The 23,322-nt window shown below is 45.1% G+C and overlaps 1 protein-coding gene across 5 annotated transcripts in view; it reads right to left on the bottom strand.

Moving 5' to 3' along the window:
- The window catches only part of KLF7 (KLF transcription factor 7), a 65,654-nt gene extending 42,581 nt beyond the window's left edge, over window positions 1-23,073 (bottom strand). For all 5 annotated transcript variants that reach the window (XR_012629442.1, XR_012629444.1, XR_012629443.1 and 2 more), the window contains exon 1: window positions 22,743-23,073. Coding sequence is in view for 2 of the 5 variants with exons in the window: in XM_074872956.1 (XP_074729057.1) it covers window positions 22,743-22,844 (102 nt within the window). In the remaining 3 variants the exon portion in view is untranslated. The remainder of the gene's footprint in view (window positions 1-22,742) is intronic.
- Window positions 23,074-23,322: the final 249 nt, after the last annotated feature.

Here is a 23,322-nt window from a genome sequence, read left to right as displayed (position 1 = left end):
TACACCAGCACATGCCCTGCATGCTGTCATGCAGTCCAGATGGCAAGTAGCCATACAATGACCAGTTGAGAAATTATACATACGTAACATAAGTATGTTTCAAAAACTTTCTGAAGAGATCATTTATTTATATAACAACCTTGGATGGCTTTGAGTGAGCTGGCTAGTAGCCCTCACTGCAAACTTTTCTCCAAACTTCATCACGTGTATATTTAACCTATTGTCGTCCGGTTTGGAAGCAGCTTTAATTTAGCATTATAAATAGCAAAAAGGCACAATTAGCTCCTTGAATTGCCAGTCCTAGCTCCCACTGAAATCAAAGGAGCAGGTTCAAAGCATGCCCCAGAGTGTGGTAAACTTCTCACAGGAAATGGATATGCAAGAGCAAATGCTGACGGCTGTGGAATGTACAAAGCAGAGCAATATTTTAGGTCTCGATCCTCAATTAAGATTCATCCTTACAAAGTATTGCAGTGGGGTTACACAGCAGAATTGGATTCCTTGTAATTACTCTGGATAGGATCATGAATGAAAAAACGTACTCTTTAGAGATGTTTCATTAACATCCAGAGATAGCTTAACATTTCCTCCTCAGCAGCTGACACAAATGTATATACCAGTTGTGTTCGTGCACTCTCAGGCAACAGCATATTTGTAAGCACAATTCTTCACAATTAGCTTATTAAATCAAACCTGGAGATGTGATCAATACACTCAATACATGGTACATTTCATAAGAGTCCTGCGTTGTGAGTCATCTCTTCTGCTCTGACCTAAAAACATATTAAACAAGGGGATGCATAACACTGAGGTCTTAACCCAAAAATGTGCAATTCCTCATCTTGACTTTGCGTGATCAACATTTTTGTGCTGGGACTACTGTATCTACCCTGTACATGATGCCCATTCATTATCACATCTCATGGCTCAAAAAACCTTTTGTATGTTCCCTTTTGTATTATTTTTGGCTGTGGGGACGAAGAGGTGGGGACCTGTCTGGGAAACAGGAAGCAGGAGGAAGGAGGGGAATGTGTTGTAGAGTAAGGGCAGAACAAAAAAGAATAAAAGAGCATTTATACCATGTCTAAATGATAATAAACATATAGGACCAAAGTCTGCCTCCAGCCATGCAGGGAACAGTGGGCTGTTTGGCTGAAGTTTAAACTTTAATGTGAGCACAGCAACTGTCCAAGCACATTTACAAAAAGCCATTTGCTGCTTTTTTGATTTTTTTTTTTTTTTTTTTAAATCATTTGGGCAACTTGTTGTCTTACTAAAGCAAGAAGATGCATGTAGTACTGTGATAAATATGCCAGTCTGGGCAAGAAAAAGAGAAGACAACAGACTTGAGTTTCACTGTTGCACTGAGGAAAAAACCCTCAAGATTAGAAACAAAGCCATGGGAAGCACAACCGGATTCTCAGCTGGGGTAAATCAGCACAGAGCAGCCCTGATTTCATGGTTCCTGTTTACATCAGCTGAGAGCCTTGCCAACACTCAAACTCCATGAAATTCTGCTCTTGATTAGTGCCATTTAACTCTGTGGCTTACATGAAGCAGAATTTGACATGTTCTTTGACGGCTGGAGATGGTTATTTTATATTACAAATCTTGTCTACTTTATTAGGAACAATGTGACCCAAATGAAAAAATGGCAAGAATTTAAAAACACCACCAACTGCAGACATTCTGATACATGGATTTGTTTCTTTTTTCCTTTTTTTTTTTTTATTTTTGTTAAATCTGGGTAGTCTATATGGAGGTATTCACAAACTGGTTTCTGCCACTTCTAGGTCAGAGTTTTCATCATCTATGCACAGAAACAACAGCCCTCACACTTCAATGTCCCACTGTAGGTAAACTTGCCTCTCACTCAAAATGCAGGTGCCCTCCAAAGGATGCTCCCTTATAGCCAAGGGTGTTTTTCCATTGCTTTTCTTTTCTAGGGATTTTGTTCAGCCTCAAATCTCACAGGCAGTGCACCTGGGCTGCTACATACCCTCATAAAAGCAGCACATCCTCTTTAGAAGCAATTTTCTAGAGCACATAGGTAAAGCGCCTGTCACTATTGGCCCAACCACTCAGCAGCAACCCAGGCAGCTGCGCACAGGCATCTGAGGAGACCTGTATCCCCAAAGTGAATTAGATCAAACAAAAAGGAGATCTGGCAGGGCCTTTTGTGGACATCATTAGCAACTCAAGGTGTGCTGTCAGAACTGGATAAGGCACTATTCCCTCCTCATGAAAGGATCACGAGATCAGCCTCGTGTCAGCACGGTTTCCAGCAGGCTGTATGGCTACTGGCGGCAGCATGGCACGGGAAGCCAGGAGATCCCATTAAGAGCCCAGCCATTTATTGACTTGAGAAAGCTCGGCAGGTCAGATCACCAGCTGCTCAGAGTCAGCACACCTCTGCGAGCCAATTTACACAACCACGGCTCTCACGCTGGCTCACTTTCTTCGGTCTGTTGACTGTGGACACCCACCCAGTTGTTATGGATTTTAATACGCTGCAGTATGAAAGTGCTATTTCAGGACAAAGTTATTAATAGCAAAGCAGCCAGAAAATAGCTTAGAAGGAATGCAATGTCTTGGTATTCCTGGAAGATATGACAACTTCCCAGCATTCAGGTAGCCACCATGGTTAATTCAAGATGTTTCTGTGCACAACACTGTCTTTTGTTAGATTTGCCAACTATATGATAAGCCATCATGACATGCCTTCATAAAAATGCCCTGTGTGGGTACCTGCAGACTCCCAAGTCTTCAGAGACTACAATGTAGAAAGGCCCAAAGGGTGGTACTTTGCTACTCTAATCAGGCTGGTGAAAAGCAGAGGCTGGGTGCTGTGAGGAAGCATCAGCGGAAACAGAGGCCACAAGTTCTACTCTTCCTGAAGGAGGTGGAGGATAGGACAGGACCTGTTTGAGCCCTGCTCAGAAACCTGTCTGACTCCAGGACCTCAGAGAGGATCTCCTTTTCAGCCTCTCTTCCCTGTAAGCACCCACTCCTTTCCTTGTTTAGCAACACTCTTAGGCTGGAGCCTCACAGTCAAGGCAAGTCACTGTCCCTTTTCATGCTCTCTCTTAAACCTTCTCTTTCTCCTGGCAAAATACCCCTGGAAATGTATTGGAGAATACTGTGCAAAAACACCAGACCCTGCCTCAAGTTTATGTTGGCAACTTTCCCCCTAAAATTAATTGGGAGGGTTCCCAAATTAATTCCAGCTACATCACTGAACACAACACTCAGCACCACCTTGCGGAGATGATACCAGGCAAATGCATGTCTCCACTGGCAAGGCTTTTAACATCCTGTCTGCCTGCACCCGTGCTGCTGAGAGGTTCTCCGTGAGGCCTTCTGAGGCCTTCGGCTTTCTGGCCCCATCCCTAAGTATCTTCCTTGAACAAACCAAATGAAACTCGATACTGTGTCTTTCCCTGAGACGAAAAGGCCCAAATGATGATGACTGGAATTGGAAGATGTCACGTTCACCGCACTACAGCCTTACCCATTAAACCGTCGTAGACAGCTTGAGCTCACTACCAAACATGCACTGCAGGGAACTGCAGTCCCTCAACACTCGCCAGAAAGGAAACAAACAAAACCTACTCACCAACAAGGAAAAGAGGAAACATACTGTGGTCATTACAATTCCAACAGTGAACATGTTATCTGGCATATTTCCAACTCAGACGTTTAAAAAATGTAGTTAGTTTACCTTAAGTGTCCTATTTTCCCCGATTTCCCTTTTGCACTCTATTTAAGCCTATATAGCATCTCCCGAGATAAGCCTGCCTTTGTGGGTTGGCTGTATACCACTCCTTCCCTCTATTGTCTTTCTGAGATGGGATGGAAGTCTCCAATGTCACGGCTTGGAAGGCTGCGTCCAGGCTCTCTTGGCTTGGTTTGTGGGAAGGGGAAGAGCGGGAACTGAGGAAGGACAGCCTCTCCCACTGCAGGAGGGGTTCCTCTTCCTCATGGTACAACCAATCCTCCCTGACATTTTGTTTATCATCAAAACTGCTTAACTAAAGCTGTTTTAAGTAGCCCACAAAGGCGGAGTCTGTTGCCAGTGCCCAAACACTTCAGACCTCTGTCACCATGCTTTGGTACAATCTCTGCAATAGCTGAACACAAACATTATGTTCTCCCAAGTGCAAATTATAGCTTTCAGGAGCTGCAATTTTATTTTGGTTATAAACATACAAAGGTAACCCTTATGATGGGAGAGGAGGAGCCACATGAGAGACCACAGGCTGAGCCTCTGCTTTGCAGGGATCATTCCTGGGAGCATTTTGGTGCTTTGCCTCCAGCCAGCTCCATTTCCCAAGCGGTTGTGCTTCCCAAGTGGTTGCATGATATGAGAACTGTACTGAGAGTCAAAATGCCGTGTGGCAGGGGCTGCTGGTAGGATCTGCTTCAGACGCAGCAGTCCAGGAACTGGGACTCAGAAAGGGAGAGCAATGCACTCATACCATGCTTCTTTAGCAATAGCCGGCACTATTGGCAGCCTACACATTCAGGACACAATTTTTCAGGCATGACTCGTGACTTGGTTGCCACCCTGAGTCCCTGCAGAATACATCGCAGCACTTCTGAACACGTGGGCTCTGCTCTGAGCACCGCAGAGGTGCTCCCACCATCACCAGAGCAAGGTTCAGGGGTTTTCCTCCATTTCCAATTTCTGTAACCATTCCCTTCTCTGCAGATGTCCCAGCACTACCCAGCACCGAGCTCGCGACACCTGTCAAAGAAGCATGATGTCAAATTGCCCCTGCAAGCCCCTGAGTGCCCCTAGGCATTTCAGTCCTCCTGTCAAGCCTGCTAATGTGTCCCTTCCCTGTCACGAGTAATGGTGCATTCCTGGAAGCAAAAACTGCATTAAAAGTCTTCTTTGCATGAGAGCTAAGAGCTTTCTTTGCCTCATACCATTTTTACTCATAAATATAATATCAAGGTGATCGTGTTCTTCTCAGACTACTCAGAGTGTTCTGTAAGTAAAACCTGCAATTGGCAAGTTATCAGATGGAAAAATAAAAGCCACATTTGGTTTCTCCCTACACTTAAAAATGACCATGTGCAGTCTCTGAAACAGACCGATCTTTTTAACAAGGTCATGAATAACAGCCGGGGGGGGGGTGAACAAAACCACCCTGCACATGTTTTCCCTTCTACGCTGCTTTCTTACTGATGTTTTGCTCACTTTCTAAGCAAAGAGGAAGCCTCTCCTGTTCCCGTCACCCTGTGTTTATCCACATTCCAGCAGCCAGTGGCTGCTCCTCAGGGCACTCTCCAAGGGCAAACAACTGGATCTCGCCACAGTGCATTTTGGAACTTGAGACACATCCAGCTCTGAGTGGGAGTGAGGTGGGAGCCGTGAGAGCAGAAATGATAGAGGCAGCGGATGGTGGGACACCATGAAATCTTTTGAAAGCATTGCTCCTGCAGGCTAAGACAAAACACACAACACACCCTTCACCTAGTGAAAGGACTAGAAAATGCACTTTAGGAGGCACAGCCTTAGGAGTCTGAATAAATCCTCCCAGATGTCCCTGGTGACAAAGCAGTCCAATCTGATCAATACAGCAGCATTATTAACACTGCGCTATCTTACATGAGGATAGGCATATGTTCTTGCCTCTGCTGAGCTTGGGGGAAGGGGTGCAAGCTCCTACAGCAATTCACAGGAGAAACGTCTCTCTCAAAATCATTAAGATTGCACAAAGAATCTCTTACCTATTTCCATGCAAGCTGCTTTTTGGGAGAGCTCTGCTTCATTAGTATTGATCAAGCTCAGGTGGAATCCCAGAAATAGCATGTGCTTTACGGTTTTCTCAAAAAGAAATTTTGTTTTTAACGACTTTAAGATCCCTATCTTCAGGCTTTTTTCTGCAGCAATGAAGACGCTTCCTTTTGGGGGCTGGGTACAGACACATCAATGTAGGTGGTTAACAACAGAAGGTAGGACTTCTATGATTAGCAAATTTTGTAAAATTATTATGAGGGTTAGGGGTTAAGTGCATTTGGATTCAAGCAGAAGTAATGATAGTAAAAGGGTATATATCGCTGCTGCTCCTGAGCCTCAGCCAAAGTCGTGGCCTTTCTGTGTTTGGCTCTTGACAAACACAGCTACAGACAATCCTGGTGAGTAACTTGGGAATTGGCAAGAGAATGGAAGGGGAAGAAAAACAGTCCTAGCTAATCACCTGCTTAATCACAGCCAGCAAATCTGAGAATTTTGTTAAAACTAGGTCCTGTGTGTGCCTCGTGACAAGTTTGAAGAAGGCTAGAGAGGTACCACCCCTATGCCAGGTGACTCAGTGTGGGAGAAAACATAGCAGAGAAGCTAAAGGCTGAGTGGTAAATACTGACGACGTGGGGGGAAGGACTGACTGTAATAATAAACACAAGACCAGCAAATGGCCTTTAAAACCAGGAGAAAGACCTTCTTACCCACAAAGAGAGGTGTGTCATCCATTGCTGGAAAGAAAAACCACCACAGAAATGCTGTATCAGCACCAGCCATCTTTCTCTAGCACTCAGCTGGGACAACACATTGTCAGAAAAGGTGAAAATGACAGACTCGCTCCCCCTCTGCAAGGAAGAAATCCTGCCATGAATCCCCTCTGCCACCTCTCCACTAAGAAACACCGAGACTATCAAAGCCAAACCCCGCACCAGGGAGGTGAAATGCTGAGTTTGAGCACACTAGGCCACCTCCACGCTGTGTCTGCTAAGCGTTTCTCACCAGAGAAGTGTGGTGCTGCTCCAGAGCTGCTGGCACAAAGTCCTCCCAGAAAGGGGTGCTGCAAAAGTGTCTAGACAGACTAAAATTAAAAAGAACAAATTATATGACACTGCCCACTGTCTGCAAACCAGGGCCAGATTCTCAGAGGGAGGAGTAAATCGCTAGCACTATAATCGTAGCTAGTGGAGTCATCTTAATTTACACTAAGCAAGGATCTGGCCCAGAAAAATATTCCTGTCAAGTTTGCAGCCAAAAATTCCTCCGCTAGACCACATTCCACCAGTTAAACTGCCAGGGAAGACAATTGCAGAAAGAATTTAATTAAAATGGAGATCAGGGAACTGGTATCCTTTTCAAGCTCTGCTCTCGACTTCCTCTCTCCAACAACTGAGCTCTTGGGTGTCCCAGTTTCCCAGCCTGTAAAATGGGCACGCTACAGCTTCCCTGCTCTCTAAGGGCAATGGCTGTGAAGCATCTATCTGTTCAAAGCCCAACCATCAAATCAAACAGACATCTGAATGCTCTGAACTTCTGGGTCTTGGATGAAAGGGTATGTATTTTTCTCTGCTGAAACAGCTCTGTCACTGCTCTTGCAAAATTTGAGCTTCAGAAAGGCAACTTGCAAGTCTTGCTTCCAAGACTGTAGACGTCAGGTCCTCTGACTTATCGGGGTACTGCTGAGGATTGTTGCTGCTCCAGACTGCACAAATTTGCCAGCACAGTCCCCGGTACTGAAATAGAGGTAGGCACAGAGAGTACTGCTTTTCCACAATTTTCTCATTCATATTTTACTTCTGAACTTTGACTTTTGTACTGATTAACATCTGGATGGACAGTGGATTTTCTGCACACCCCTCTGTTTCAAACTCTTACAGGAAGTCATTAGATGGAAGAATACACCCAGGATGTAGTCTAGTGCAATCACACCATCAAGTCATAAGGATGGTGCCATGTGGTGCCTCATTGTAGCAGCTCCTTTCTTCGTCTTCACTCCTTAACTTCTGTTAAAACATTTGGCTTTTTACATGCTGGTCTGCAGGATCATTAGCAATAGAACATGGTTTAGGATCTGCTTTTTTACAGTGCTTGCGTTCCATGCAAAAACCCCTCAGATACCCACAACTTAAGAGCTTGCTGAATAAAGAGGAGAAAGATGACAGTTCCTCTGAAAAGTTTTTTTTTTACTGCTGCCCACAGCCAGCTGTACACCTCATTGCTATCTGGCAAGGCCCCACTGTTTTGTTATAACCCCAGCAGACCCTGTATGGAGAAATCAGCTTTCCTCCTGCACAGGAAGGAAAGGGAATCACCCATCTTCTGAACCACCAGGAAAATATTTCTTTGCCGTACAAGCAGCCCAAGCTGACTCAAAGGAGCAGAGACGGTTAAAAGCAGTACAGTGGACAAACACAGCAGGAAGGTCCAGAGCCTGGGGTGACCTGCCAAGCAAACTGAAGAGCGCCTTGCAGTTCAGAGCAGCTAACGCTGCCCCTGGCTCATGCCTGAGCTCCTTTGCCTTACACTAGCAGCTTTGGCAAATCCTCCTTTAAGGCAGTGGGGTCAGGGTGGCTGGGAGCCACCCTGCTCAGGGCTACCACTGCCACCCACTTCGGTGGGTTGTGGCTCGGGGTGGGGGGGACCCTCCAGAGGGACGTTTCAGGCTGGCCTGCTCCCTACCCTCATCGGAGCAGCTCCCTTTGCTGAAGAGAAGGGCAGAGGTGTGCTGGGTGTGCACCGAAATTCAAGCGGCCTTTCCCCTTTAACCATGATCCAAGTTAAACACCCACCTCACATCCATCAACCACAAAACCTGTGGTCTTCAACTAACTAACTAACCAGCATATACTGTTTCCCAAACAAAGGGCAGCAACTCACAGCAACCCTGCTCTTCCCCATACTAATACCACCACATGATTTTCAACTCCATGGTTGTACTTGTGTTTTTAGGCTCTTCAGAATGCTGAGACCTTCCACAACTCACTGTCAATAGCGAGCACTCAGAACCAGCTACCATCAAGTCATCAGCACCAATTTGACTTCATCCCGTTTAAAGTCTGATCTGATTTGTTAAACAAACAAACAAAAATTTGGCATCAATTTTTTTGTTTCCATTTACTCTGATGGATTGCAGCCCTCACTATTTAAAAACATGCTTAATAAAAACAAATCAGAAAACTAAGGAAACTGATAAAAAGCTTTCACTGTGAAGAAAAGCAGGGAAAAGGGCTTAAGGAGGAAATGCTACATTTTTTTGTGATGCCAGCAAAGAGAAGCAGTATATAAAGAAAACTACGCAGTGGCAGGGAATAAATCCTTGAGATTGAATTTGGAAAAAGACAAATTAATACATTTATGGAAGAAACAGCAACACACCATGCACACTCAATACAAAGCAGAGATCCAGTAAGACTGAAAAAAGACCTAGAACAGATAAGACACAGAGAAGACCAATATAGCTTTGAGGACACATTCTTAGCATCTGATATACAGGAAAATTGGAAGGAACACAGAGATGGAAAGTATAACAAAATTGAAAGGGACATGCACATTTATTACTATTTATCACGTCTGTTCCGCAGTCAGTGTTATAATCTCCAGTCAATGAGCAGGGGTCTCATTTCACATTTAGATAAAAATCCTTGAAAGAGTTAATATAGATAAAGATGGGAAAAAGCGTCACAGACTGTGCAGCTATGAACAGGGTGAACCCAAACAAAGCACTGGACTTGCTCATGGAGAAGAGACAGAATATGGGAGGGGGAGGAATTAGATTCAGGTAGGAGAAAGAACAGCCTGTTAGACATTCCTCCTCTAAATTAGGTTTTAGCACATGCTTCCAAGGAAAGCAGGGCCTCATGCTAGGTGGATTTCAAATGAGACTGGAAAGCACCACCAAGGCATACACTACGAAATGGCACCTGGGCACAAGAAATTCATGATCTAACAGTGCTAATTTCCGAGCTTATTTGTTTCTGGACCAGATCTGCTTATATGCACAGTTTATTGTTGCTGGATGAAGGCAGTGACCAAAAATGCCTTTTCATCATGCGCACTAGGCTCCTGAAACTCATTTGCCTTCAAAATTAGCCAGTAAGACCCCCTTCCTGAACACAAGGTCTTCCCTGACCCTTCTCTAACCTTAGAAGCCCAGCTGCAATCAGAATGTGGCCCCACACCCTCAACGTGACATGACAGGACAGGACATGGACTTGCTTTTGATTCTAGTCAGAGCAGGAGGAAGCCCTCACCTCCACAAACCTGGTCTCTCCTCCGAGACACATTTTCAACCTGACACGCAGTACGCGTGTGATGGATTCTCAAAATGAAATGTGTCTGATGACCTGTAAGTGCACACACAAGGACCTTTCATGACTCACATTTACACTACAGCTTTTTGACACCATTAAAACAGAGCAAAAAGGTCTCAAAGAGGACTGACTTACAGAAGTGGATTTTAAGGTCAAAAAGGGCCATTCTGATAATTTAATCTGAACCCTGGACAACACAGCCCACTGAATTACACAAAGGGCTCCTTTAGATGCTCATTTACACCCATTTCAGGTTGGTTTCCACTGCTGGATATGAAAGCCCGAGGGTAAATCGGAATGGGATCCTTCCTTCTTCCCATGGACTGAGACTGTTCAGAAACCGCTCTCATCTGTCTTCATTTCACACATGGGTAATACTGTCCTGGGGGAAGTAATGCCCACACCAGACATCAACCTACCTTGCAGTGTTGGGGAGAGCACATTTAGCGCATAGAAACATCTTCTCATTCCCTCCCACCCCCACATTTTCTTCATTTGAAAAACCAATGAAAACAAATCATGCTACATCCTTTGTTTTATAGAGGGCAGCTCAGGACCTCCCACTCTTTCATGGAAAGAAAATCTCTTTCCGGTACAGCTTCCATTATTTATTAGCTGAATGGGGGGGGGGGGGAGAAATGGTATTTATAGGATGCCTAAGGGCATGCTCACTATAAACCAGAAATAAGCCAATATAGCTAGAGCACAACTTAGTGGCCTATTGCGCAACATTTTGAAAAATGTACTCTCTCATTATGGCACTTGAGAATATCTCCTCCCCCCAACACCAGTGGAAATACATTTATGAGAACCATAGAGCAGGAATATTGTTTCAACCAAATCATTAAAATGGGTGTACTGTTTTCTGCCCACATCCTGATATTTATTCCACATCCTGACAAGACCTGGGATTTGTATAGACAGTTCTCCTGCAAGGTATCAAGTGACTTCGTGGACACTGGGGCCAGGGTAAATCCACGTATTGCCACTGTGACTGGCAGCTCTGCATTAGTTTGCATCAGCCCAGGATCTGACTCACTCACTGATCTGAAATCCCCAACATGATATGGGTACTATTCTTCCTATTTACAAAGAGAAAAAGCATTCAGAACTGGATGTCAAAGGTTTCCTTGACCTTTTCCACTTAAACATAAAGAAATGGGAAGGAGACAGAAATTCCCATCTTATACCACAGTGCAACAACATCTGACCAGAGATGCAGCTTGCTCAAACAAAACACTGACTGAATTACAAGGCCTTGCAGCCAGTATAGCTCTCACTGCACAAAGATAATCCATGTAAGACAGCCCCAGTGAGGAGAAGTCTTTGACCTCGGGCATCCACTCAGTGTCCAGCTCAACAGACACTCCAGACTTGGAAGATGAGTATTCAGCATTTTCTAAAAGTCACATGCGCTGGAGGTATTCGGGAGTAAGAAACCACCCACGCCTAGTTTCCCTTGCTTTCCCTCAAATGTGTTCTTCAAAGAAATGTAACACGAATTTCTCATGTCAGAAAAAGAAAGCCCAATGCAGCCTTTGTAGGGGTCTGTGCACCTACTGGTATTCTTCTCAGCACTGAGAAACTATGCTGGGAAGTCACCCATTTACCAAGTCCTTCACACCAGAAAGTAACTCTGCACTGGCATTCTTCTGTTCTCCCTCAAACAACTGGGGCTTATTCACGTTTTAAACAAACCACCAAAGCTCAGAAAGCCCAGGATGAACTAGGCACAGTCAGTAAAGAGAATTTAAACTGAGTACCCTGAAACTCATTTGCCAGCATCCAAGAAAGATTAATAAAGGAGTCACTCTCGGAAAACACAAAACTGTCTTGAGTGAGCAGAAAATCAGTGCTGCCTGAAGAGAGAGCATGAGCTTTGCAGTCAATTCAGAAGTACAAGGTGGTGCCATGGGACCAGGCTGTTCTGGAGGCATGTGAACTGAGCAGAGCAAGGCCCCTGCATTACCTTCTTTAACCCCCAAATCACCACTGCTCCTGAGGCACTGATTCAAGCAAACATCTTCATCCAGGTAAGCACTGGAGACAGAGATTTCAGCCTGCACCTGGAAGGTTTTCATACTGTAATCAGTGGAAGAAACAGCAAAGCTCTTCCTGACCTTAACTGTACAATCAAACACCAAAAGACTCATTCCCTCTAGAAAAAAACCTCACAGATTAAACCAGGCCCTTCTATTTTCAAACATCATATACAACAACCTTTCTTTTCACTTTAAAAACACAGGAGAGCTAAAGGATGTGCCGATAAGTCTACACTGTTTTCCTGCAGCAGACAGTAGGAAACTACCCCAGGTGACATCCACTTACTCTGAAATTCTCAAACCTGCAGGAGAAGCATCTTACAAGCTCTTTCACTGGGTCAAGTCAGCACTCACAGCAGTCTGACTCTTATTCCAAGATACTGGAGACCTTCGAAACTGTAAGTGCTTCCTTCCTCTGGTCTGATCAGACAGAAATACCCCTTACTCTCACTATTTGACTGCAACCCCCACCACTCTTTCACATGTTTCTTAAAGCCCCAAATCTCAGACACTTCTGGTTACATCAGAAACAGCTTTCTCAGCTCCAAAACTAAGCTCCTGGTTTCCTTGATTGTGCAGGAAAGCCTACAAACATGACTTTACACTATCCCAAAAGATCAGAAACCAAACACGCCTTGCTAAGAACCTGATGTACAGCAACCTTCGGGTGTTCATAACCACTCTGAGGTGCCAGTGCAGCTTATGAACAGCTGGAGGAGGGCTGTGACACCACCAGAGTGAACTGGGACAGCAGCACCAGATAGAGACAGAAAAGAGGTATTTTGCCCAAAATGACTATTCTCAAAGCAGTCAGACCAGTGCCCTTTACTTCTCCCTTATTATTTTAAAATGTGGACAAATTTAAAAATTAAAAAGCAACAGACTCCGAAGTTCATCCCCATCTCATCTAGTCACTAATGAGGGAGGTTTCTTTTCACTGGCACCAATTTTCCATTGAGCAGGAAACGCAGCCTCTCCACTGTCCACGTGTCGGAAACAAAGCCACTTTTGGCCTGATGCTTTCCATATGAAACACCAGCTCCCATCCTTCTTCTCCCCTCTCCCTTCCTCCTTTCCGTACTTTATTACTCACACGGCAGCTGTAGTAGCTTGCAGATGAGTGGAATGTTTTCTTCAGAGCAGCATAAATCTTCCAGGCTGACAGGGGAGGCCAGAAGAAAGAAGAGAAAAAAAACAACCCCCAAACCAGGATTATTTAGTACTTTTCACCAGCTCGAAGCAGGCAGCAAGCTCTGCAGGGCTGGCACCCTTCAAACCGCTGTGCAGCCACAGAAAAAGAACGAAACCCCTGAGCCTTCACCTCACCCTGCACCCTGGGATGTGGGGCACCTAGACCAGCAGTAAGCCAGAGGTGCCAAGGGAGGGTGTGCACCCTGACACCTCATCAACAAACCAGCTCAGCACCTCACTATCAGCAGCTGAGCAGAGGAGAGAGGAGTGACCAGAAGTTGTGAGGAGCCAAGAAAAATGTGTGATTTGTGCATCTCATACATCAACATGCCTTGCCAGACCCTTGCCTAGAGGGAGGGAGAGCAGGCACCCAGGTTAGAGACCAGAAGTATACACACATCGCTTACAGTATCACATAGGGTTGTGGCTGTGGTTCTCAAAAGATGCAAGAGAGTCACAGGATGCAGAGCGTCTGGATACCATTTACTAGCCAAATTGCTAATAGCTGGGAAAAATTAATAGAGTTTCAGGGGCACAAGCCCTGAAACAGAAGGCTAAAATTGACAACAAAGATGTTAGCTAAACCAAGTCTCTCACACTGAAAACAGGGCCAGGCTCTCATGAAAACTTCTAGCAAGCAGAACTGCTTGAAATATTTCTACCAGACATTCCCCCAGCAAATTATATTTTTGTCCAATCTAAAGTGTTTCATTGGAATATATTGGTTTTGGAGTCACCATATCATCCACTGAAATTTCACACATCCAAGATGTAATCTGGAAGGGCAGACCTAAAACAAGCAAAGCAGCAACTCAAATCCAGGTCTCTAACATCACACCTAAGTGCTGTGATGTGGCCACTCTCCATTTTGGGTGTAAAAAGAAGCAGAGAGCAGCACCTCTCACCCCTTCTACTCTTCCACCCACTGAACATTTTTGACTATGGCCTTTCCTCGCTGGAACCTTTGTTTTCCATCCAGCCCTGGTGGAGAATAAAGCCAGGCAATTAAAGGCAGTCCCCTCCTTCACCCCAGCAGCACAAAGCAATTCAGCGCAATGCTGATTCCCCTCCTGGGCTGGAGTGAAGACAAGTCAGCAGAAATTGCAAACATTTACAAACCCAAGAACTGTCCTCATGCCTGAAAGTGAACTTTGCCCACTCGAGAGTCAGAATTAAAACCAAATGCCTAACAGCATAGTAGCCTATTAGTAGTGAAAGCATTTTTAAAATCTAATTTACTTGTCATGCCGCATGCATTTTTCCTCACCGCACAATCCAAGCAAACAGTCATTTTCACTTTGATTTCCAGTCACTTCACTTCAGTCGCATGGGAAGAATGCTGCAGCGCAAGAGCTACATAGGCAGCAGGTAGGCAAGACAATCCTGTCCAAAAAACACAAAGCCTGCTTCCAGGGCTTTTTTAATTATATAGATGGAGATACTTCCATTGATTGCAGTTTCTGTCAGAACATGTCGGTTTACAAAGGTCTGTCGTGGTCAGATGTCAACACCATGCCAGTGTCCCTTTAAAACTGACCTTGGGAGGCTGCAGGTTTAAGGGCAGGATTTGTAAATCAGGACATGTCTCAGAAGAGCCTCTCACAAGCCAGTGTCCTTCTCTGTCACATCCTTCCCCATCAATCACACTGTGTCCCAAGCTCACCTGTGTCACTGCCTACTTCTCTATCCCTTGCAGAGTAGGACCTGTTGACCCCCATGTATGATTTAAACCCGAGCTTTGCACTCAGGTCCACAATGCTGGGAAATAACCAAGAGGATTAGGACATGTGAGACATGGTCTATAAGCACCATGTTCAAAAACATTACGACCCTTAAATAAGTTTGCCTACTGGACCTTCAGCAACCATTAATACACAGTCTGCGCATAAATGACTCAGACTCTTTAGTGTATGTCGTAAAGCATACCACATGCATCTTAACAATTCTCCAATCAATAACACATGTAATGAATACACAGTTGCACTGAGAGGAAATGCTCTGGATTGGAAAGGATCCTTCATGTGTAAGAACAGGGAGAGAATGGGTACCTGCTTTAAAAGGATTAAGAGCATCAGAGCAGCTTAACATATCAGAGATGATATATTAAACCTTTTAATCAAAAATAATCCCATCCCTTCCTGCCCAATCTTCCTCCAACCAACCCCAACACCTGTTAAAAACCTAGAGAAGGGGTCAATTAGTACTATGCACAGGTTGTCTCAAAGACAACACAGACCTTTGGGCAGGGGGATTTAAGCTTACCTTTTGGATCCTTATTTTCACTTTTTCAGAGAGGCAATGCCGCACCCCACAGAGGGCTCCCTGCGCAGGAGCTGTCCTGTGCTTTCAGCACCTGCCGGCTGGCGTGGCAGGATCTGGGCCGGCAGCTTCAGCAGGGCTGGCTGCCCGTCTCCCCATAGCCCAGCGCAACCCTCTCCTACCCCAGCCCTGCAAACCCGTAATACGAATCCTCGCAGCAGCCCTATGAGAACAGAAGAGCTGCCAACTCATCTTGTAACTGAAGAACTGAGAAGCAAAGGTGTGGTGTCCTGATTAAATCCAAGATGTCTAACTATCTTTGAGCATAAAGGCTGAAATGATTTCTTCCAAGAAGGGAAATGAGACATGAACCCTGCTCTCACAGGGAGCCTAACAACCTGAACGGCCAGGCAGCCTTCCTCACCAGCTGCTGCCAGAGCAGGGATGGCAAATACAGCCTGGTGAACACAGTGATACGTGAGCTTTTAATGATGTACACACCTCTCTCTGTACTGCCAGCTCTCAAAATGCCACAATAGTGGCATTTTCTTAATGCTGCTGGAATTAAGTAAGCCTTGAAAACCCCAGGTTTTTTTATTTCTGAGACTAAAAGACAATAAAACAAATCTTCAGTGGCTCAGAAGCAAGGAAAGTAAAAAGAACATCAAACTAAAAAATAAGAAGTCTGTGATTTTAAGGACAATCTCAGTGTCTTGGGAATCAAGCACATGATTTTTTAACTTAAAGTGGCAATGCTGGGAAGGAGACACAGCCAAGAGAGTACCAAACTTAGGCACCCAAAACACATGTAGCGCCTATCAAGACTGAATCCAATGGAAGAAAACTTGGACGGTCTCAAATACAACAGCATCAAGCTGGGGAATATACCTGTGTAACATCTGTACTCCAAACCTGCTCTCTACCCAGGAAAATTTGGGAGGAGGGGAGGCTCTTTCCCTGGCAGGTTTCTTTTGTTTGTTTGCTACAGAACCAGCTGAAGCCTGCAGTTCAAGTGAATCCAGATTCATCTAGACCAAGGCAGAGCAGCCATAGTACAAAGAGGACCTGTGGGGAGAAGAAATTCAGTAATTCAGGTGGGTGATTCCTGCAACTTGACCCTGAAAGACACCACAAAAATGACACTCCCAACTCCTGAGTGTTGCTGGGAGTTTGGAAGTGGTGGAGGCATTGTAGATGAATACGTAGGGGAATGGGCAGCAGGCACTTCAGAGTCCAGGGAAACAGAAAGGAAAGTAAGAGGGACTCAGCACCATTCTTGAAAACACCTTTATTAACTCTCCAGAATTCAGGTTTACCATCAGAAAGGAAAACCGCCACCAATTACATTACCTGTGAATAACTTTTTATGAGGTTTTGAGCGTGGTGATCAAAAGCCTACATTCTTTCTTCCCCTCTGCAGAATGTGACAAACTTGATAGGAGATGAGGTGTACTATTACCCCATTGCTTAATGTACTGAACGCCAATGCTGCTCAGCCAGTGAGCAAAATCCCTTTGTTTTATAAGGACAGTTGCAAACGAGGTTCATATGCAGCTACAGAGTCAAACAGAAGCAGCTCCCTTCTCACTCCCCCATAACATGTTTCCCAATGCAGAATGGAGAAGCAACACACTGGATGTTTCTCAGCAGAGACTCATTTGACAAGACCTCAAAAAATACGACAACATCCAGATGATACCCTTTGCCTCCACCCTGGAGAGCTTAAGTGTGAAATTACTGCGTGGAACTGCAGACCTTCTGCCGTTTCCACATGGAAGTATCACATTGCAGACTACCTATATACCATCACTTTTATATAGCTTACTCTAATCTATGCATTGCTTATTCAACAGGTCATACAGAAACGTGTGGGCTTGGGGGAGGGGAGGTTAAAGCATCGCAAACAAATAAGAGAAAATATTTTCTAGCTGAGTACCCACATTATGATTGTGCATTGCTTAAAGGTATTCACTCCATTTCAAAATCACTTGACACAAGTCACAGACATAATCAGCTATTTAAGACCTGTAATGTGGATTGTGGGGCTCTACGTTTTCATAATGCCAAGAAATAATCACTTATAATAACAAATGCTGTAATTAAGGAATCATGAAACAGTAGGGACAGCAATTTCAAGTCTGTCTTTTCTCTCTTTCTCCATCTCATTCTATATGGTGATAAGAGCATGCTTTCGGCACATGGAGCAAGCAGAGAGCCTGCAGGTATAAATGGACTGGCGCTTAGAGTCTGAAATACACTGCATTACACATGTGGCTGTTCTTGGAAGTCAACCATTTCTGCAAGTTATTCTCAAGAGGCATGATGTACTATAAGCACTTAAGAAATGTGTTACACTGTGACTGGAACCAAGATGAAATAGCAATATTAAAAGAGATGGTTTAGTTTATGTAGTGGCCAACTATGCCATTAAACTAGAACAATGGAGACGATGGGGAGGCGGGAATGTTCTCCAGTGTGATTTATTCCTTTCCAGTAGCAGTGGAAATTTTTCCTGTAGGCCTGAAAATGACCCTGTCTGCCAAATAGAAGTCAGCATTAAGATGTAAGAGTTCTGCTAGATTAGTCACCTTGGGATACTCTGCTCTCACACAGCACAGTGATCCTAAAGCGCTTTGCCAGAACAGGTCAAAACTCAGCCTCCCAGCCCAGCAACGACCATGCTGCTGTCAGTCACTTCAGAAAGGGGCAAACTGAGACTTGAAGACTTGATTAAAAATATGCAAAGAAGGCTCTACGACAGAGTCAAGAGTGAAACAAAGGCTTCCTTGATCCTATGCTTTACAGGAAACATGCATCTCCCTTGGAAGGATCATTGTTTGCTGCAGCTGAGAGCAACCGGGTCAGCCAAGGAAAGAGGAAATGTTATCAGGCAATGGTTATCAGGCAAATGATATAATGCTATTGCCACTTCTGCCAGCCAATTAGACCTGTTCTGCCCAATGACACACGTGGGAAAGGTTAGCTCTTTTAGAATAAGCCCTGGTTTGGAAGCGAAGTCCTGCTGATTTTATACACCTGTATCAGCTGCACACACGGTGACCCTGTGCATCTACCTGCTCTCTGTGCTCCTGTGCTCTGAAATTATGAGAATGACCATGCTAGAGGCTGTCCTATGGCCCACACAAAATACACAGAGCGCCCCAAAATGTCTCCTGATCAGACCCCTTCTCCACACAAGGATGGTGAGTCCAGAGTCCTCCAAGGGGCCTATGGAGAATAATAGGGATGGCTTGAAATGTTACCCCTAAGAAGACACATATCTGACTACAAAAGATGCCTTCTGCACACTGATCTTTTAATGATCCCCCAAGTGACATTGTGAAGGCCCAGGAGGAAGAACAGGCTGAAGCCCCACGTCCAGCCCTTTTCAATTCTCAGCCCTGCTCTTCCCCTCTCTGCAGCCTGGCACACTGAGAGTGGGACCACGTGCAGCTGCACGGGCTACGCTCCTCACAGTTGCCTCCCTCAGAGACAGCCTCCTACCCACTTCCTTCCTCTGCAGAGTAACAAGGCACTCTTCGGCCTTGTGCTGTCTCTCCAGCAGTCTGGTTCCAATCTCAGGGATGCCACATCAGACGGCTTCACCTGAGCAATGGCGTACGTGGCCAGAGGTACTCCCGCTGCACCACAGCAGCCACACAGGTGCTGACATCTCCCCCCGCCCTGGTCCTGAACTGCAGAGTCAGCTCGCAGGGACAGAGAGCAACTAGGACGGTTCAATCAGAGCCAGGATGAAGCATCAGGCAGGAACACACAGATGCTGAGATACCAGTTGGCTGACGTACAGCGAACGCCTCATTTTCCAGTGCACAGAGCCCACCTCTTCCTTTAATCTCTTTCAGTGCCGTGGCAGCTCAACACTGCTGGAAAAGCTAAACAAAGACTAAACAAAGTTCTCTCTCTCCTGATGAAGTTGTGCTATGAATTACTCATTAGATCCTGACCTCCCCACTCCAAGAAAAAACCCTCCTCAGCTCAAAAGTGTTTTGCCTGAAGGAGTACACCCAAAGCTGACATAGTGAAGCTAAACTTTTGCTGCCTAAAAACCAAGCCCTCCCTTCCCAACATGTGTTTTAAAAGAACGTGAAACACATCATGGATTCAGTTCCAGCTTCCACTTCAGGTATTTCCACTTTTAAATGTAAACTGTGTCCAGGGCAGAGTGAGGGGTTTTTTGTTTGCATTTTTTCCTCCTAAAAAAGAAACCTACACAAGACAATGACAATCTCTTCCTACACAAAATCTGTTTGTTTTGTATATATTACTCAGTTGGTCTCATTCAACTCCAATGCTAATTGTCAAAAGAACAGATACCAAACTTGCTCACATTTCTCTTGCAGTGGGAAGGAAAAAAGGGAGAGATCAGCTGATCAGCAAGCATTTAGTAACCTGCCTGTGCTGTCAGTGCCCTCTATGAGCGATGGGTGTTTCACAATCGGAAATATGAGCAACTGCCCCAGCTGTGTAGTCCTCAGCCAGCAGCTACAAAAGTGTGGTCCAGACTCAGGAGAAAAGGAAGACAGGACTGTGTCAACACCTTCAACCCAAGGTGTCCTCTGATTTTCAGTGGGGCAAGTGCATCTTTTATGGAATCACAGCAGACACCACTTCTAGGAGCAGGAACTGGCACTCTCCACATCAAGCACTAGTAGCTGCTAATCTCAAAACAACTGGAGCTCACAACGTGGTAAGGAAGCCTACTCTCGACCCACACAACTACGTCCCCCCTTTTAAGAGGCTGAAGTAATCTCCTGGGGCGCTGCTTTGCTGCTGGGAGGAGCACCGCTCTGGAGCCTCTGTGGAGCTTGGGTATGGCACCAGAGCTCTTCATGGGAGCAGAGGCAAGACCCATTCAAGTGTTTTCACTCAAAATTAAAGCTGCTGCTTCCCAATTCTGATACTTCCCACAGGGATCAGGCACTGCCCTGTCAGTCCTCTTCCCTGGGGTCTCGACTGCAGCCTGACAGTTTGATGGGATACCTCTGGAAACACACATACATGCACACACACCCCTGGCCCCAAACTTGCTATGGTTTGCCTAAAATAAATAAATCCCCAACTACATTTGAAAGTGATTCAGAGGAATGAAATTGGGGTCTCTGTGTCAGTGGGTCTGCCAAGCCTGCGTGACAGCATGCTCTGTACAGCCAGCTTCATCTGCTCCCACCACTGAGAGATCAGTTTTGCTGCCTGTTGTTTGCAAGGAGAGTCCACGCAGCAACAGGGGAATAACAACAAACTGTAAATACAGGATGTATTATGAAACATCAGGCATTGGTTGGATGATTTGAGGGGAAATAAGAGAAAATGTAATAAATTATTTTCAATTTCTCTTTTCAAACATATGTGGAGAATCAGTGGGGTTTAACCAGGAGAGTGTGAGTTTAAATTTCACAATAGTAACAGTGGGCTTGGGTAGCTACATTTTACTGTTTAAAACAAACTGCTGCTCTTCCACGCATAAAAGAAGGCAGCAGGAGACAGAGTATCACACACAGTACTGCCTAAAGCATGCTGGCTATGTCAACAGATTATCTCGCTTTGGACTGTCTGGACTGTTACTAATACGCAACTGAATATGCAACTGATCCAACAATAACGATGCTATGAAATGAATTTTTAAAATTAAATTATATTAACCTCTTCAGTTTAATTAGCATGTTAAAAATATAAAAGGAAAGCAGATGTGACCATCATGGATGTGCGATCTGAATATTAATAACAGAAAGCATCCCCTCCCCCTCGGAGGATAAAGCAAAGTTGGATCGGTCATTTTGCAAATGCAATCTTGAATGTGTTCATACTGTTGCTATCAATAAACCTCTCGTGTGTGTGCATATACACACACAAAGCTGAAGCCAAAACAATTTTACTAGGCTAAACCTTTAAAGATCCAGCCCCGGTCCAGCTGGATGACAATGCTACAGCCCGAGTGCTCCCCTGAAGCCCTACCATGCACATTTCTCCCCACACACACTTCTAAGGAAAAATTAAATGAACATCACAAGCTGTCACTCACTGGAGACCTAATACATGCTACCCTTACACTAGCCAAGACCAAGGTGAACGCTGGCAAGATGAAATCCAGTGGCTCGTTATTCTTACACCGATAGTGCCACGAGTCCGTGCGCTGCATTAGCGCCACATGTCATCCTAGCCACACTCCACTATTCCTACCCACCAGTGGATTTTTTTTTTTCTTTTAAAGAGACACTAGTTTCCAGAATTTCAGCTGGCATATCACCTCTGCCAGAAAAATCACATCAAGAAACAGGATTGTCTCAGTGTCCTGCCGTAACGAGGAATCCTGTCTTTTCTTTCCCCTCAGTATCCCAGCTGATAACTATTTATATCTATGCATTTGGGCTCATAGTTCATTTTATACAACTCTCTTCTCTGTAACCTACTCTTCTCCTTGGTCTTATTTATTCACAATACCAGTCATCATTTTAATGCATTCGTAATACTTGATTTCCATCTTTATCCTAATTCTGTATGTATATTAACCCTACGATGCCTCAAAACATGCTGGTTTACTGGAACCAGCCTAAAGCGTCATTGTTTTAAGATACAGCAAGAGTGTGTGTTTCTTCCCACCTTCTAAAAAAAAAGAAAAAAAGAATGAAAAATAAGTCACCTCCCTAGTTACAGAATTTACCCTAAAAGCTTTTGTTACTGCTTCCACACACCTGCCCACCCCCGAACTGTGATTTAAGCTACGATTTTTATTGACATATACTAATTACCTGAAAATAAGAATGATCTATTCCGTTTCCACCAGCTGCCAGTTGTCAGCACTGGCTGGAAGTGATCAGCCTTGTTTAAAAGAACAACAACAACAAAAAAAAATCTAAGCTCAAAAATAAAAATAGTAGTCATCATAAAAACAAAACCCTAAAGAATGCCACCGGATCTCAGGTGCTGCCGGGCTTGCTCAGAAAGGACTGAAGGCAGACAGATTTGAATGGACTGCTCAGTTTGTCATGGCAAAAAATACAGAGATTTAAAGGTCTACCCACGCGGAAAAAAAAAAAAAAAAAAAAAAAGAACCACCAAAAAAACCCAACCCTGAATTAAAGAACAAAAATAAAATAAAGTCAGAAATGCAGCCCCAATACATCGACTGTCTGCGTTTAAGAGATTTACAGGAGTAATATTTAAATGATTCACCTGCTGCCAGTTTTCCTCCAAGGATGGCAAAGCTGAGAAGTAGCCGGTGTCGTGGACAAGCTGGAGTTCCTGGAATATACTATAACTAGCCAAGACATCCATGCTGCTGCTGAGCAAGACCCTTTCTTTCTGCTTTTGTGTGTGTTTGTTTGCTCGGGTGGGGGGTTGTTTTTGATCATAAAAAAAAAAAGGAGGAGGAAAATCAACCAATGATAGATCCAGCGTCCCCTTGGCTTTGTTTTGTTTCAGTCACACTTTAAAAAAAGAGAGAGAGAGAGAGAGAGAATCAGCGCGGAGGGACAGCGAGGGCCGGGGGCCGGGCCGAGGAGGACGAGAGGCGCCGGCGCGCACGGAGCACCCCGCGGCCGCCGCACCGGGGCACGTCCCCGCCGCCGCGCACCGCGCAGCCCCGCGCCACGGCCATGCGCGCTCGCGCCCGCGCTCCCCGCCCCCTCCCCTCTTTATTTTCGGGAGACCACATTCCCCCCCACCCCCCTCCCCGTTTTCCTCTCACCCTCCCTAGGCAAACCCGGCCCGGCCCCCCCCCCGCCGGCCGCCGCCGCCTCACGGCCGCCCCGCC

The sequence above is a fragment of the Strix uralensis genome, chromosome 6, assembly GCF_047716275.1.
Source record: "Strix uralensis isolate ZFMK-TIS-50842 chromosome 6, bStrUra1, whole genome shotgun sequence".
NCBI lineage: Eukaryota > Metazoa > Chordata > Aves > Strigiformes > Strigidae > Strix > Strix uralensis.
The sequence above is the reverse complement of the archived record's forward strand: the minus strand, read 5'-3'. Positions and strand labels throughout refer to the sequence as shown.